The sequence below is a fragment of the Schistocerca serialis genome, chromosome 1, assembly GCF_023864345.2.
Source record: "Schistocerca serialis cubense isolate TAMUIC-IGC-003099 chromosome 1, iqSchSeri2.2, whole genome shotgun sequence".
Classification (NCBI taxonomy): Eukaryota; Metazoa; Arthropoda; class Insecta; order Orthoptera; family Acrididae; genus Schistocerca; species Schistocerca serialis.
Genome location: NC_064638.1, coordinates 614172956 through 614191856, shown reverse-complemented (window position 1 = coordinate 614191856; position 18901 = coordinate 614172956). Strand labels below are relative to the sequence as shown.

The 18901-nt window shown below is 40.4% G+C and overlaps 1 protein-coding gene across 1 annotated transcript in view; it reads left to right on the top strand.

The window, feature by feature from the left end:
• LOC126419192 (uncharacterized) overlaps positions 1 to 1738 on the top strand; it is a 30764-nt gene extending 29026 nt beyond the window's left edge. The window contains exon 6 of the mRNA XM_050086364.1: positions 1607 to 1738. Coding sequence (XP_049942321.1) covers positions 1607 to 1738 — 132 coding nt within the window. The remainder of the gene's footprint in view (positions 1 to 1606) is intronic.
• Positions 1739 to 18901: the final 17163 nt, after the last annotated feature.

Here is an 18901-nt window from a genome sequence, read left to right as displayed (position 1 = left end):
TCCTACCGTTCATTCGATACATCGAAGACGCAATGACGCAAATAAATGAAAGGTTCAAGAGGGGATTTAAAATTCTGGGTTAAGGGATATGAATGGTAAGACTGCAATTCTCAGTGAAAGTGAAGAAGAATTTACAGGGTCTGCTGAATGGAACGAACAGTCTAAAGAATACAAAATGTGTACTGATATATCGAAGAAAGACAAAAGTAATGAGTACCGGCGGAAATGAGAAGAGCGAGAAACATAACATCAGGAAGAAGATGAAATGAAGTAATTCTGGTACCTAAGAAGCAAATTAACCCAGGACGGATTGTACAAGAAGAACATAAAAAGTAAACTACCACTGGCAAAAAGGGCTTTCCTGGCCAAGAGAAGTGTACTAGTGTCAACCACAGGCCTTAATTGAAGGTAGTAATTCCTGAGAATGTACATTTGGAGCACAGCGTTGGATAGTAATGAAACACGGACTATGCGAAAATCGGAACAGAAGAGAGACGAAACATCTGAGACGTAGTGCAACAGAAGATTATTGAAAACTATAGGATAAAGACTGAGGAGGTTCTCTGGAGAATCGACGAGGGAGAGAATATATGGAAAACACTGACAAGAAACAGTGACAAGAAGGTAGGACATTCGTGAAGACATCATGGAATAACTTTCACGATGCCAGAGGCAGCTGTAAAAACTGTAGAGGAAAACAGAGATTGTAATGCATCCAGCAAATAAATGAGGATATTGGCTGGAAGTGTCATTCTGAGAAGAAGAGTCTGACACAGGAAAGGAATTCATAGCGGGCCACATCAAACCTGTCACTCGACTGATCATTCACTCAAAAAAAGAAAATAAATAAATGATCAAAACTCAAAATTGTGTGTTGCAAGCAACATTTTCCAAAGCTGTCACAAAATCTATAGATCCTATAACCGATTGCCTTTCTTTAACCTATCTGCTCGGATAGGTTGTAGGGTCAGTTTTTACCTACTGTGTTCTTACATTTCTACCTGAAACAAATTGGCATTCCTCGAAATCGGGTTCTATTAGCTTTTCCAATCTTCTGTAAATAATTCGTGTAAGTATATTGCAATCACGACTTATTATGATCTTCCCATAACATTCGCACTTATCAGCACGGGCCGTCTTTGGAATTGAGGTTATTACATGCTTCTTAACGTAATCGCGTATATCTTGCACGTCAAGATTAATGGTTTAGTTGTGACTGGCTCTCTTAAGGATGGGACGCTTACCGTGTTTGGCTTAATGGAAGAGATAGTAAAGATTCAAACCAGGATTTCACGGTTCGTCAAAGTGAGAATGTCACAAAAATGCTCAACGAACAATGGCGGTAGACGTTATGCATTGTGAGGAGCCCTGGTCACAAATTCCCAAGAACACAATCTGCAAATAACGTCGAGTACCACAACTTTGTCCAATACACGTCGATGATGAAATTAAATTCTGGCCCATGTTGAAGTGTGCGGACAGTGTTACTGTGTGAATGGGGTAGGCTGGTGGCAAAAGGAGACTGGTTGAGTATGTACACTGTACGGTAGCTTGTGGAGCACGGTTGTAAATGCAGTTGTGTGCTATACCGGTTGTCTGCTTGCAGATGATTGAACCTCGGGACCTATACGGCTACTACAGCTCTATGACGTATGCGCTGTACGTGACGGAGGACGGCGAGCTGCGTGTGACGATGACCCACGGCGTCGTCAATAGGTACAGCTGCGATGCCTCATAGTCCCCGGCGGAAACGTTTACAACCTCTTTCGATGGACTCAAGTGTGTCTCCTGGACGCAACAATAATAACATCACACAAAAAATTTCCTATAACGTAAAACGAGATTCTCTGTCAACAATAAATTGCAATTCCTTACAATACTTCGTGTACTCTTCAATTGTGCCCACGATGTCTTACCCTTTGCGATTATTGTTGGGATCGACAACTGGGAAAATTCGTGGTCGATCAAAAGTGTATGCTAGACTGAGACCCGAACCAGAAATCTTGTCTTTCTCATACTGACCTGATCCCCATTACCGATCTATAATCTCATTTGTGGCACCACATCTAATCGAACGTTAAAACAACCTTTGAAATGTGAAATACCTTCTTTTGTTCTGTATCTGACTTCCCGCATTTTTTGATATGTTGCTTGCTGATTTATTTGTTGTACTCTCTCGCTTTTCATGTATCAACAAGTGAGTTAAAATAAAGTGTGTTTTCTCACTATGAGCATATATTTACGGTACTCATTGTGGATGGTGGTTTCTGTGGCGAAAACACGGAGAACCACGATTTTCGAGAAGCGCGTTATTTGGTGGCTATAGCATAAGCCACCTCGTCGAACCAGTTACTGCGCAATTGTGACGGAGTGACAGCTACTCTAGTTCCGGAAGCGCTTAAAATCGACGCACTTTTGCTTGAAAATCCGGATAATATGCTGCGCACGCACATTTTACAGGTTACTTAACCGCGTCTTCCACCCCAATCTAACAAATCATCGAACGCTGTACATGACGCGATAAGGAAATTTCATTTACAGTTTGAGCTTACCATTTGTGCTTTAAACACTCAATCTCTTTTCATATTGTTAGATATTATTCATGGCATACTCGCCGTGTGCAAGTAACCACACTTGGAAGACTATGTGCTTTGCCGTGTTCGAAAAGCATGAGATCTACGCATTGAGGAAGCATTAAAACTGAAATTAAAAATTTAAAAGAACCCCGGAAAAAAACTTTAATAAATCAAAAAATATATATTCCCCTTTTAAGTTTAATTTAAGGAATAGTGCTATGAGCGAAGAGTTATCGCAGTGTGGACCATCAGGTGAACAATATTAATAAAAAAAGAATTTAGCAGGAGCTGTCCATTCTAGAAGAGCATACTTTTAATATAGGTGGGCACAAGAGTCATTTCTTCTACTCATGTGGGTCCAGTATCCACATTTCAATCTAAGTGAGTAGCGACGCTGTAATTACTTATTGTATACATATGAAAACAAATCTGCCTTTAATTGGCTTAACACTTCTAAAGAATAGATATATCTCCTTAGTTTGTGTCAATTTTTCACTTCATTTTTTATTGTATTTTTTAGCCATTTGTTGTATAAGGCATACAGTATGTTATTGGACAAGTCACTGTGATTTACAATACACATTTTTAAATTATACAAGAATATTTACATTGATTTAGGTTTAATATTATCACAACTGAAAATACAGCTTTCATACATAATATTTAACACAAGCAATTCAATCAATTTTTTTATGTAAAAATTATGATTAACATTTCATTCATACTTTTTTCAGTATTTGGCAATAAATTTTTCTGTTTCAAGATATTCACTTATACCACAAGAGTACTGTTAAAATAAATATTTATGAACAACAGTTTTAAATTTTGATACGTCCTTTATTGTTTTAATGTAGTTAGGTAACTTATCGCATAGGCTGTTTCCTGTTGGCAGTGATCCATTCTGTGTTAGTGTTGTGTATCCATGTTTATTATGTATATCCTGCTTTCTCCTATATAGACATGGTAGTGGAAGGATGTATAGTTTCATAAATAAGGGCCTGCATGAGCTTCCTGAGGCTACATTTTCTATGGCTCTCAAAAATTTCTTTTGGAATATAAAACAACTCTTGCTTGCAGATGGATATCCCCAACCGATTATGCCATATCACAATAATGATTCTGTGTCTTTCAATGTGCAACCAGAAAGAATTTTGATAGTATAACAAATAGTATTCAATTTATTTGCCATGCATTTTGCATGTTGTATCCATCTTAGATCTTCTGGGATCTGTAAGCGAAGAAATTTTGTGGAGCTTAAATTTTCAAAGGTTCTGGTGAACATTACTGTCTGGTGTGAGGTCATTTATTTTGCACTGTGTGTAAGTGTTTCGTAACTGTTTCTTCGGTATTAATTACTAAATTGTTTCCAGAAAACCAGTCTGTAATGTTGGTCATACACTTTTTAGTCTAATGCAGCTGTTCTTTTCTGCTCCCACCTGTTACAATCACATTTGTGTAACCTGCAAATTTTACATAATTATGGAGTGGAATAGACTGTTCCAACTCATGTACACAAAGTAGAAACAGAATTTGTCGTAGAATGGAGCCTTGCGGAATATTATACTTAATGCTATGCTTTTCGGAGCAGTAGGACTCTATCTTATTCACTTCTTGGTTAGCAAGCTCAACTACTTGCTCTCTGTTTTGGAGATATGATTTTATATATTCATATGCTGGGCCCCTAATACCTACAGCTTCAAGTTTCTTGAGCAATATGTTGTGTTTGATGACATCTAATGCTTCAGAGAGGTCTATAAATATGGCTGAGATATGTTCTTTGCTGTCTATTGCATTCCAAGCTTCATTTAGGAATGCAAAAATAGCATTCTCAGTAGATTTAGATTTTCGGAATCCGTGTTGTGTGTTTGAGAAGTAATTCCTTTGCTGTGAAACTGATTAGTCTTTTACAACAGATTTTTCAATAATTTTTGAAAATCCAGGTACTAGTGGAACAGCCTTGTAGCTGATACTTCTGTTTTGTCCCTTTCTTGAATAGAGATTTTACTTTTGGTAGCTTAAATATTTTTGGGAACATCCCATCTGAAAGAGAACAGTTACAGATGTCGCAAGCGCCTATGAGGGGAGCAAGTTTCTTCAAGTTGTCAGTACCAAAAGAGAATTTGGGCTTCAGTTCTTTAATTATAACAAGTACACTCCTGGAAATTGAAATAAGAACACCGTGAATTCATTGTCCCAGGAAGGGGAAACTTTATTGACACATTCCTGGGGTCAGATACATCACATGATCACACTGACAGAACCACAGGCACATAGACACAGGCAACAGAGCATGCACAATGTCGGCACTAGTACAGTGTATATCCACCTTTCGCAGCAATGCAGGCTGCTATTCTCCCATCGAGACGATCGTAGAGATGCTGGATGTAGTCCTGTGGAACGGCTTGCCATGCCATTTCCACCTGGCGCCTCAGTTGGACCAGCGTTCGTGCTGGACGTGCAGACCGCGTGAGACGACGCTTCATCCAGTCCCAAACATGCTCAATGGGGGACAGATCCGGAGATCTTGCTGGCCAGGGTAGTTGACTTACACCTTCTAGAACACGTTGGGTGGCACGGGATACATGCGGACGTGCATTGTCCTGTTGGAACAGCAAGTTCCCTTGCCGGTCTAGGAATGGTAGAACGATGGGTTCGATGACGGTTTGGATGTACCGTGCACTATTCAGTGTCCCCTCGACGATCACCAGTGGTGTACGGCCAGTGTGGGAGATCGCTCCCCACACCATGATGCCGGGTGTTGGCCCTGTGTGCCTCGGTCGTATGCAGTCCTGATTGTGGCGCTCACCTGCACGGCGCCAAACACGCATACGAACATCATTGGCACCAAGGCAGAAGCGACTCTCATCGCTGAAGACGACACGTCTCCATTCGTCCCTCCATTCACGCCTGTCGCGACACCACTGGAGGCGGGCTGCACGATGTTGGGGCATGAGCGGAAGACGGCCTAACGGTGTGCGGGACCGTAGCCCAGCTTCATGGAGACGGTTGCGAATGGTCCTCGCCGATACCCCAGGAGCAACAGTGTCCCTAATTTGCTGGGAAGTGGCGGTGCGGTCCCCTACGGCACTGCGTAGAATCCTACGGTCTTGGCGTGCATCCGTGCGTCGCTGCGGTCCGGTCCCAGGTCGACGGGCACGTGCACCTTCCGCCGACCACTGGCGACAACATCGATGTACTGTGGAGACCTCACGCCCCACGTGTTGAGCAATTCGGCGGTACGTCCACCCGGCCTCCCGCATGCCCACTATACGCCCTCGCTCAAAGTCCGTCAACTGCAGATACGGTTCACGTCCACGCTGTCGCGGCATGCTACCAGTGTTAAAGACTGCGATGGAGCTCCGTATGCCACGGCAAACTGGCTGACACTGACGGCGGCGGTGCACAAATGCTGCGCAGCTAGCGCCATTCGACGGCCAACACCGCGGTTCCTGGTGTGTCCGCTGTGCCGTGCGTGTGATCATTGCTCGTACAGCCCTCTCGCAGTGTCAGGAGCAAGTATGGTGGGTCTGACACACCGGTCTCAATGTGTTCTTTTTTCCATTTCCAGGAGTGTATTACCTTTTCGTTGGTGGGGTATATAAATAGATTTATTATTTACAGTATACCTGGTTTGGTTTCTGAATGTACATGGTATATTTTGATTTATAAGATAGTCAGCTATCTGCGTAAGGTAGGAATTAAATTCATTTGAAATTGTTTTAGGTTCAGATATCACAGCTGACTTCTCCATTAGGCAGTTAATTTTATGGAAAGCTTTCCGTTCTGCTGAAATTTCTTTCCTTACAGTATTCCATATGTCTTTCGTCATTTTGGTGGAATTTTTTATGTGTGTGTCAGTTGGCATTATTTTAACTAGTTAGACAACGTTTTTGAAGTTCTTTTTATAAGTTTTGTAATAAGTATCAAATTCTGGTGACGTGAGCTGTATGGATAATCTTTCTTTGCTTGAAGGTACCAGAATCCCAGCAGTGATCCATTTATTTTTTTGTTTTTGTTGTGTTTATTTTCCTGTGCGTTGGAGGGAAGCACAGTTCAAAACAGTCGGAAAAATTACTGACGAAGTTATTATATTTTCCATCTGTGTGTTTTTCGGTTATAAAATTCTTTCCAGTTTACTTTGCTTAAGTAACGCAGAAAGCAAATTTATATTTTCATTACTGTAGTTTCTACTGGTGGTTTTAAATTTCTGCTCGGTTTCTTTACTCTGAGAGACTTTTTGAGCTGCGTGATCCCCAAAGCTCGTGTTTAGTGTTTCTATCTTGTACTTAATTTCTACATTTGCTAATATCAGGTGGTAGAGGACGTCTTTGTGAGAACAGTTGGTGCTTCTACAGTAGATTTCATGTTAAAGGTTTGCAATAGATTCAGTAATTCATTGTTTTTTTGTTTATATATTCATATCACCACATATAATAACTCCTCGGTTTGTTTCTGTTAGCATTTAAGTGAATATTCCAAACATTTTAGAAAAATATTTATGTAACCAGTTGGAGCTTTGTATAAACAAAAATATTTCTAGTTTATTGTCTACTGCCTCAACTCCTAATAGCTCTACATCTTTCTCCTTCATTATTCCAACAGGAAATATTACATTTACAAAGTTTACATTATTTCTTACGTATATACAATTGCTACCATGTTTAAGAAATTTTCCACATAAATAACCACCTAGCATCAAGTTGTAAATAGGCACACAATATGTAACTTGTCCTCATCAAGCCAATGTTCTATGAGGCACAATAGTAAGGTAGTTTTTAACTTGTTTTCAAAGACGATTTGGACTTCACTTATTTTGCTAGTTAGTCATTGCACATTTAGGTCAAAGAAAACCATCTCATATTTTTTGTACTTTCCCTGCGAGTTTGGAAATAAGATGGTACTGAGATTTATCTGCCAGTTGGCACACTGATTTTTCGTATTTTTAATTTTTTCCTGGCTTGAAACCAAAACAAATTGTCATTGAGTGACACAGATGTATTTTGTCTGTGGTTCTTCCTTAAGGTGTGCTGTACTGCTTCTCCAGTTGTTGTTGGTTCTGCTACTGCTACTGTTGTTGTTGTTGCAGCTGCTGTTACTGCTACTGCTTCTGATGATGGTGTTGCTGCTGTTTCACTTATTTCTGGTGTTTACTCTTCCATATCTACTACGCTGTTCTGTGAGTTGCTTGCATTTGGTGTGTTCACTTGCGTTAGCAAAATCTCACATTTGTCTTGGAGGGTTGTAGCTTCCCTGACAGCAGATTTCAGATTTGAGTCTCCGGGTAACACACACATTTCTTTTCCATGAGATGTCACAATGCTCATTTGAGATATTATTTACTGCATCTAAACGTTTGGTTTGTATACCGTTGTCCCCAAGTTTATTTAGATGAAAGCCGTGTGTTGTGTGGAATCTTTGCCCTAAACTGCTTATGTTAAAATTTGTTACATTTCCAAACCACCTGCAAATATTTTGCATTTCCGAATTTGCAATTGCAGTTTCTTTGTTTACACATGATCATTCTATCAAGTCATAAAGAGGTGGCGCTAATGAAACAGTAACGTTTGTTAGTCTCAGCTCATACAATTTTCTTTTTAACGAGATTAAGAGGTCCGTTTTTCATTCCTTGCGACATCGTTTGATCCCACCAGGAAGACAGAGAAGTCCTTTCTGCTCAAAGAGAAAATTTTTGCTGACTCATTGACGTAGCAGCAATGAATTCCGCTCCTGGCTTTACTACGCAATTAAATTTCTGACTGCTTGTCCACCGAAATTCGGTGGCTATATTTCGCCCTTGCATGTCTCCAAGCAGTTCAAATTTTACATGTACCTGCTGTTCGGAGCGTACCGATTTTCTGCCTACTTTTGCTGTGCGCGACGTCTTGTTTGGTAGTATTTATTTTGTCGTTTTTCCTAAAACAAGTCGATAATTTCTCTGGCTAACAGCTTATCAGTGGAAATATTTTGAGACCACTTTCGCATATGATTCTTAAATACGACTGAAATATTCCATGTTCTACCTCATAAACAAAGTTGTTTTGTTTTACCAGTGGTACATTCGGACTGTTGACAACACTGGCACATTCCACAATAGGAAGAACTTGAAAGTGATTTTCGTACACTAGATTTATGTTTCCTTCACATTTCTCTACACCCTGTTTTATCTCTTTGAACTTTACCTTCCACCCAGTTCCCCGACTTCCATTCCGCGATTTTGTCGTGTTCAATAAACTTTATTCTTCATTAAGTTTCTTAATACCCAATTTCAATGAACTGATAATAAACCGTAAACTTGACATACGTTCTTTGAGCTTTGTTATTTCGTCCTTACAGCTTTCACAGTTTTTCTTTATAACAGAATAATTCACATTATTTCGCGGAGCTACACATCGAATTTTTAACCTAGATGCCATCTTGTCTCTCACATCTTACCTTTAAATTCTTGATTGCATAGAAAACATAATTAGGTAGGAACTTAGTTTCAAGCATTGGTCTGTATTACGAGGACTGTGTCTCACAGTGGTTTGCTGATAACATAGTAACTCACACTTCATTAAACCGCTAGCAAGGGGTCGCGCGGTTTGCTGTATGCGGCGCGCCGCCCGTGACCGACTGTGGCGACCCGAACGGCCATTCGCGTAAGGTTGTTTGGGGTTGGAGACCAGACAGCGAGGTCATCGGTCTCATCGGATTAGGAAAGGATGGGGAAGGATGTCCTTTCAAAGGAAACATCCCGGCATTTGCCTGGAGCGATTTAGGGAAATCACGGAAAATCTAAATCAAGATGGCCGGATGCGGGACTGAGCCGTCGTACTCCCGAATAAAGTCAAGTGTGCTAACCACAGCGCCACCTCGCTGGGTCATTCGCGTAAGGTCAGGCGTCGTTGACGGTTATATCTCTAATGCAAATATTTCGGAGTAAATGAAGCCTTAGACAACGATTTGATACTGCTACTTTGACAATTGCCTAAGTTACTTAGGTAGGTTACTTCAATTTCAATTTCATGTTTCATATATTCTGTTTTCATTTTAGTTACTTAGCGGTCACCCGACGCGATGATGAGTTGATCAGAGTAGTACTACTTATATTAAACTTATGGGGAAATACATATTTTTTTTACTTTTAGTGTTTTTCAATTTCAGTTTCATTTCATGCTATCTAAACTTCAGATTCTATTAGCAGACACGGTACGATTGACACTTTATCCCCGCGTTCACTCAAATACTTTGCAGAGATCGGTATATAGATTAATATATACTTAGCTAATTTAGTTAACATAAGCAGTATGCTGTGACGATAATTGTAAGTCAGGTCGGATGAAAATGGGTTGCCACTGCGCTCTGTTATTGGTGATAAATTGCCATCAGAAATTTGGTGGCAGCTACGATCACTAGTGACGTAGTCTGAAGTTCCAGATGCTGCATTAGGACAAATGTATCTGAACCAGTTGCCTTTCGCTAATAAAACTGCTGCGACTTCGAGTAACCGGGAGACTTGTGTTAACAGTTTGCATGTAGCTGATCAAGTGCAAAATATTTTGTTAAATGACTGTTCGAGTGGATATCCTCATATTCGTAATGGTGCAGCGGAAACAGTAGCTCATGACACTACTAGAGGTTATCAGCACCCGATGACTGAAGGAAGCCGGTCGTTGTGGCCGTGCGGTTCTAGGCGCTTCAGTCTGGAACCGCGTGACCGCTACGGTCGCAGGTTCAAACCCTGCCTCGGGCATGGATGTGTGTGATGTCCTTAGGTTAGTTAGGTTTAAGTAGTTCTAAGTTCTTAGGGACTGATGACCGCAGTTGTTAAGTCCCATAGTGCTCAGAGCCATTTTGGCTGAAGAAATCCACGCTTTCCAGTATCACTTGAACGCTCTGCAGCGGCAGTTCAACGAAACTACAGCAGTGTCGCTGACTAGAGACAGATAACAGTAGACGAAACGCACACCGCGAAGTAAAAAAACCTTTGCGCAATTGATTTTGGTAAAATTTTCGGTTCAAACAATGAGTAACAAGTACTTGAATAATGATTATTAAAACCAACAGCTGTAGCAGAAACCAACGTCGTTATGCAAAACATGTTACTTATCAATCATCTCACCGTTGCTGGGATTATTACTGCTACGAAGATACTGAATCAAGGTGGTTTAGGCCCCGCTGCACACGACTTTGTTGCTTGCACATGCTGGCATACGAACTTAATAAGTTGACTGTTTACATTTGAAGCCTTCGTTTGTCTTTGTCATTGTGGTTCGTGCGTTGATGGCAAGTTAAGCTTGGGCCTGAAGATGACTCTTTTTGGCGTCGAAATTGGTAGCATCTTTTGAATAAAAGACGTTGGTTTCCGATAAAGCTGTTGGTTTTAATCATCATAATTCAAGCACTACATGTCCGGCTGCTGTCTTACTGTCCTCGATGGGTTAACAAAGATTTAACCAGCTGGAAAATGTATTTCCGCTTGTGAAAACCTAAACAGATTCCGGTTGTGCACACGACCAGTCGCTGTGAGATGGGAACGTGTTCTACTTCTCAGTCATCATCTAAAGACAACCTCCACCAAGTCAACCACAGAAACAGTGTTCAGAACCAACATTGTCAACGTCAATATTCCAAAAACGCCGAGACGACAGGTCGTTTGGCGGATCCAGTCGCCTGTATGTAGCTGTCGTCTCAGGAACGTATCTTATTGATTCTTGAGGTTAACCAACTTTTCTGCAGGCAAACCAATACAGGCAAACTGTGGTCGCAGCCACTAGTAATTCCACTGCATTTGTTAAACTCAGCGTTGCATGGACTCAACAAATCGCTGGATGTCCCCGCAAAACTATCGAGCTATGCTGCCTCTACAGCCGTCCATAAATTCGAAAGCGTTTCCGATGCATAATTTTGTGCATGAAGTGACATCTGGATTATGTTGCATAAATGTTCGGTGAGTTTCATGCCGGTCGATGTGGGTAGCCATGTCATTCGCTCGAATTGTCCGCAGTGTTATTCAAACAAGTCACGAACAATTGTGCCCCGGTGACACGGTGAATCGTTGTCCATAAAAACACCGTCGTTGGTTTGGACATGAAGTCCATGATTGCTGCATGGACTCCAAGTGGCCAATGTAACGAGAGGACCCATCGCGTTCCACGTAGACACTGCCCACACCATCATGGAGGCAGCAGAAGCTTGCACAGTGCTTTGTTCACAATTTGGCCATGATTTCCATGTAGGGTTAATCGATATGGTCACAAGCCTAGGAGAAGCGCTACAGGCGATGTTGTGCTGTTAGCTAGGGCGCTCACGTCGGAGTTCTGCTGCCATAATCTACTAATGCCAAATTTCGCTCCATTGTCATAACGGATTCTTTCGTCATGCGTCCCACGTAGATTTCTGCCATTATTTCAGGTAGTGCTGCTTGTTTGTTAGCACCGGCAACTTTAAAAAAACACCGCTGATTTCTGTCTTTAAGTGAAGGCCTTCGGCTACAGCTTTGTCCGTGGTGAGAGATAATTCCTGAAACTCGGTGTTCTCGACACACTCTTGAGTTTGTGCATTTTGGAAATGGAATAGTTCATGCTCCAGCTACCATTCCGCGTTAAAGGTCTGTTAATTTCCGTTGTTGTTGTTGTGGACTTCAGTCCAGAGACTGGTTTGACGCAGCTCTCCATGCTACTCTGTCCTGTGCAAGCTTCTTCATCTCCCACTACCTACTGCAACCTACATCCTTCTGAATCTGTCCAGTGTATTCATCTCTGGGCTCCCTCTACGATTTTTACCCTCCACGATTCCCTCCAATACTAAATTGGTGATCCCTTGATGTCTCAGAATATGCCCTACCAACCGATCCCTTCTTCTAGTCAAGTTGTGCCATAAACTCCTCTTCTCTCCAATTCTGTTCAATACCTCCTCATTAGTAATGCGATCTACCCATCTAATCTTCAGTATTCTTTTTTAACACCACATTTCGAAAGCTTCTATTCTCTTCATGCCTAAACTATATATCGTCCACGTTTCTCTTCCATACAAGGCTACACTCCGTGCAAATACTTTCAGAAACGACTTCCTGACACTTAAATCTATACTCGATGTTAACAAATTTCTCTTCTTCAGAAACGCTTTATTTGCCGTTGCCAGTCTACTTTTTATATCCTCTCTACTTCGACCATCATCAGTTATTTTGCTCCCCAAATAGCAAAACACATTTACTACTTTAAGCGTCTCATTTCCTAATCTAATTCCCGCACCATCACCCGATTTAATTTGACTATATTCCACTATCCTCGTTTTGCTTTTGTTGATGTTCATCCTATATCCTCCTTTCAAGACACTGTCCATTCCGTTCTGCTGCTCTTTCAGGTCCTTTGCTGTCTCTGGCAGATATACAATGTCATCGGCGAACCTCAAAGTTTTTATTTCTTCTCCATGGATTTTAATACCTACTCCGAATTTTTCTTTTGTTGCCTTTACTGCTTGCTCAGTATACAGATTGAATAACATCGGGAATAGGCTACAACCCTGCCTCACTCCCTTCCCAACCACTGCTTCCCTTTCGTGCCTTTCGACTCTTATAATTGCTATCTGGTTTCTGTACAAATTGTAAATAGCCTTTCGTTCCCTGTATTTTACCCCTGCCACCTTCAGAATTTGAAAGAGAGTACTCCAGTCAACGTTATCAAAAGCTTTCTCTAAGTCTACAAATGCTAGAAACGTAGATTTGCCTTTCCTTAATCTATTTTCTAAGATACGTCGAAGGGTCAGTATTGCCTCACGTGTTCCAAAATTTCCACGGAACCCAAATTGATCTATCTCGAGGTCGGCTTCTACCTATTTTTTCATTCGTCTATAAAGAATTCGTGTTAGTACTTTGCAGCCGTGGCTGCGGACGTATTGTACAAGAAGGACATAATGAACTACCACTGGCAAAAAGGGCTTTCCTGGCCAAGAGAAGTGTACTAGTGTCAACCACAGGAGGGAGAAATTCCGGAGAATGTACATTTGGAGCACAGCGTTGTATAGTCGTGATACGTGGACTATGCGAAAACCGAAACAGAAGAGAGACGAAGCATCTGAGATGTGGTGCAACAGGATATTATTGAAAATTATCGGATAAAGACTGCGGATGTTCTCTGGAGAATCGTCGAGGGAAAGAACATATGGAAAATACTGACAAGAAAAAGTGACAAGAAGGTAGGACATTTAAAACATCATGGTATAACTTCAGCTTTGCCAGAGGCAGCTGTAAAAACTGTGGAGGAAAACAGAGACTGAAATACATCCACGAAATAAATGAGGATATTGGGTGGAGGTGTCACTCTGAGATGAAAAGTCTGACACAGGAAAGGAATTCATAGCGGACGTCATCAAACCTGTGACTAGACTGATCATTTACTCAAAAAAAGAAAATAAATAACCAGAACTTAAAACGGTGTGTTGCAAGCAACATTCTCAAAAGCTGTGTCGAAATCTATTAATCCTATAAACGTAAGTTTGCCTTTCTTGATCCTATCTGCTCGGATAGGTTGTAGGGTCAGTTTTTACCTAGCTTTTTCTTACGTTTCTACGGGAAACAAATTGGCATTCCCCGAAATAGGATTCTATTAGCTTTTCCGTTCTTCTGTAAATAATTCTTGTAAGTGTTTTGTAATCATGACTTATTGCGATCTTCCCGTAACATTCACACTTATCAGCACATGCCGTCTTTGGAATTGAGGTTATTACATGCATCTTAACGTAAGCGCGGATATCTTGCACGTCAAGAGGAGGCTTTGTTGTGACGGGCTATCTTAAGGATGGGACGCTTACCTTGTTTGACTTATTGGAAGAGATAGTAAAGATGTGAACCAGGATTTCACGGTTCGTCGAAGTGAGAATGTCGTACATATGCACAACGAACAATGGTGGTAGACGTTATGCATTGCGAAGAGCCCTGGTCACAAATTCCCAAGAACCCAATCTCCAAATAACGTCAAGTAGCACAACTTTGTCCAATACACGTCGATGATGATATTAAATTCTAGCCCGTATTGAAGTGTGCGGACGGTGTTACTGTGTGAATGGGGAACGATGGTGGCAAAAGGAGACTGGTTGAGTATGGCACTGTACGGTAGGTTGTGCAACACAGTTGTAAATGCAGTTGCGTGCCATACTGGTTGTCTGCTTGCAGATGATGGGACCTCGGGACCTACACAGCTACTACAGCTTTATGACGTATGCGCTGTACGTGACGGAGGCCGGAGAGCTGCGTGTGACGATGACCTACGTTGACAGCGATAGGTACAGCTGCGATACCTGATAGTACCCAGCGGAAACGTTTACTACCTCTTATGATGGACTCAAGAGTGCATCCTGGACGCAATATCAATAACATTACACAAAAAATTTCCTTTAAAGTAAAACGAGATTCTCTGTCAACAATAAATTGCAATACCTAACAATACTCCGTGTACTTTTCATTTCTGCCCACGAAGTCTTACCCTTTGCTATTAGTGTAGTGATCAACAACTGGGAAAGTTCATGGTCGATCAAAACTGTATGCTAGACTGAGACCCGAACCAGAAATCTTGTCTTTCGCATACTGACCTGATCCACCTGACCGATCTAGAACCTCGATTGTGGCGCCACATCTAATCGAACATTAAAACAACCTTTGAAGTGTGAAATACCTTCTGTTGTACTGTATTTGACTTCCCGCAATTATTGATATGTTGCTTGCAGTTTTATTTATTGTACTGTCTTTCGTTTGATGTATCAACAAGTGAGTTAAAAAGTAAAGTGTGTTGTCTCACTATGAGCGCCACATCTAATCGAATCTTAAAACAACATTTGAAATGTGAAATACCTTCTGTTGTACTGTATCTGACTTCCCGCATTTTCTAATATGTTGCTTGTTGTTTTATTTATTGTACTGTCTCGCGTTTCATGTATGAACAAGTGAGATAATATAAAGTGTGTTGTCTCACTATGAGCGCCCCATCTAATCGAACAATAAAATAAACTTCGAAATGTGAAATACTTTCTATTGTACTGTATCTGACTTCCCTCATTTTTTGGTATGTTGCTTTCTGTTTTATTTATTGTACTATCTCGCGTTTCATGTATCAACAAGTGACTTAAAATAAAGTGTGTTGTCTCACTATGAGCAAATGCTTACTGTTTTCATTGTGAATGGAGGTTTCTGTGGCGAAAGCACGGTGAACGACGGATTTCGAGAAACACGTTATTTGTGAAGTTATAACGGTGGCTATAGCATACGCCACCTCCTCGAACCAGTTACTGTGCAAGTGGGACGGAGTGACAGCTACTCCTGTTCCTCAAGCGATTGCAATCGACGGACGTGTGCTCGAAAATCCGAATAATATGCTGCCCACGCACATTTTACAGGTTACTTAACCGCGTCTTCCACTCCACCTAGTAAAATCATCGTCCTGCTGTACATGACGCAATAACGAAATTTCATTTACGGTTTGAGCTTACCATTTGTGCTTTAACACTCAAGCTCTCTTGTTGTTGTTAGATATTACTCATGGAATACCCGCTGTGTGCAAGTACGCACACTTCGAAGACTATATTCCTTGCTGTGTTCGAAAATCAAGACATCTACGCATTCATGAAGTATTAAAACTGAAATTAAAAATTAAAAGAACACTGGAAAGAAATCACTAATATGTAAAACAATATATAGATCCCCTTGAACTTAAAGAATATTACTATGAGCCAAGCGTTATCGCAGTGAGGACTATCAAGTGAACAATATTAAAAACAGAAGAATTTGGCAGGAGCTGTCCATTCTAAAACAGCATACTTTTATTATCAGTGGGTACAAGCTTCTCCTGTTTGGCGTCTTTTCTTCCATTCGTGTGCGTCCAGTATCCACATCTCAAAGAGACTAGCGAAACTGTAAGTACTTATTTTATGAAACATGAAAACCACTCTGCCTTTATTTAGCTTAACACTACCAAAGAATAGAGATATCTCTTTAGTTCGTATCAATTTTCCATTTCATTTTTATTGTATTTTTTGGTCACTTGTTGTATAAGGCATACAGTATGATACTGGACTAGACACTGTGATTTATAATACATATTTTTAAATTATACAAGAATATTTACATTGATTTAGGGTTAATATTATCACAGCTGAAAATTCAGCTCTCATCCGTAATATTTAACACAAGTAATTGAATCAGCTTTTTTTTAAATGTAAATCCTCTGATTAATGTTTCATTCATTCCTATTCAGTATTTCGCAACAAATTGTTATGTTTCAAGATATTCATGTACACTACAACAGAACTTTTATAATAAATATTTATGGACAACAGGTTTTTAATTTTGATATGTCTTTTATTGTTTTAATGTTATTAGGTAGCTCATCGTACAGTCTGTTTCTTGTTTGCAGTGGTCCACTCTCTTTTATTGTTGTATATGCATGTTGAACATGTATATCGTGCTTTCTTCTTGTGTTATACAGATGGATACTCTGGTTAGACGATACAAGATTGTTGCTGGTTCCTAAGATTTTCCCAAAAAGTGTTATTACTTGTGAGATATAGAGACATGGTAGTGAAGTTTCTTAAATAAGGGCTTGCATGAGGTTCTTGAGGCAACATTTTCTATGGCTCTCCAGATTTTGTTTTGGAATATAAAACAACTTTTGTTGACTGATCCACTTCCCCAACCGATTATGCCATATCACAGTAAAAATTCTGTCTCTTTCAATGTGCAATCAGAAAGAATTTTAATTGTATAACAAATAGTATTTAATTTATTTGCCATGCATTTTGCATGTTGTATCCATCTTAGATCTCCTGGGATCCATAAGCCAAGAAATTTTGTGGAGCTTAAATTTTCAAGAGTTCTGGTAAACTACACTGTCTGGTGTGTGGGCATTTATTTTGCACTGTGTATAAGTGCATTGTAACTGATTTTTATGTATTTATTACTAATCTTTTTCCAGAGAACACTTTTTAGTCTCATGCAGTAATTCTTCAATTTAATCACCTGCGAATTTTCCGTAATTATGGCGTGGACTAGTCGATTCCAAGTCATTTACACATAGTAGAAACAGAACTGGTCATAGAATGGAGCCTTGTGGTACACTGTACTTAATGCTCTGCTTTTCGGAGCAGTAGGACTCTATCTTGTTCGCTTCTTGGATAGCAAGCTCAACTACTTGCTCCCTATTTTGGAGATATAATTTTATCTATTCATAGGCTGAGTCCCTAATACCTACAGCTTCAAGTTTCTTCAGCAAAATGTTGTGACTGATGACATCGAATGCTACAGAGAGGTCTATAAATATGGCTCAGATATGTTCTTTGCTGTCTATTGCATTTAAAGCTTCATTTATGAATGCAAAAATAGCAGTCTCAATAGATTTAGATTTTTCGGAATTCGTGTTGTGTGTTTGAGGAGTAATTCCTCTGCTGTGAATCTGATTAGTCTTTTACAATAGATTTTTCAATTATTTTAGAATATCCAGATAGGAGTGAAATAGGCTTGTAGTCTGATATTTCTGTTTTGTCCCTTTCTTGAATACAGATTTTACTTTTGGTATTTTAAAAAAATTTTGGGAATATCCCTTCTGAAAGAGAACAGTTACAGTTGTCGACAAGTGGCCTGACTATGGGGACAGCAAGTTTCTTGAAGATATAGTCACAGATACTGTCAGTCCCAAAAGAGAATTTGGGCTTCAGTTCTTTAATTATAGTATGTATTACCTTTTCACAGGTTGGGTATAAAAAAATAGATTTATTATTTACAGTACATCTGGTTTGATTTCTGAATGTACACGGTATATTTTGAAGATGGTCAGCTATCTACATAAAGTAGGAATTAAATTTATTTTTATGAAACTTCCTGGCAGATTAAAACTGTGTGCCCGACCGAGACTCGAACTCGGTCGGGCACACAGTTTTAATCTGCCAGGAAGTTTCATATCAGCGCACACTCCGCTGCAGAGTGAAAATCTCATTCTGGAAACATCCCCCAGGCTGTGGCTAAGCCATGTCTCTGCAATATCCTTTCTTTCAGGAGTGCTAGTTCTGCAAGGTTCGCAGGAGAGCTTCTGTAAAGTTTGGAAGGTAGGAGACGAGGTACTGGCAGAAGTAAAGCTGTGAGTACCGGGCGTGAGTCGTGCTTCGGTAGCTCAGTTGGTAGAGCACTTGCCCGCGAAAGGCAAAGGTCCCGAGTTCGAGTCTCGGTCGGGCACACAGTTTTAATCTGCCAGGAAGTTTCATATCAGCGCACACTCCGCTGCAGAGTGAAAATCTCTTTCTGGAAATTTATTTTTAGTTTTTGTAGGTTATGTTAGTAAGACGTCCATGACTAAGGAATTTAT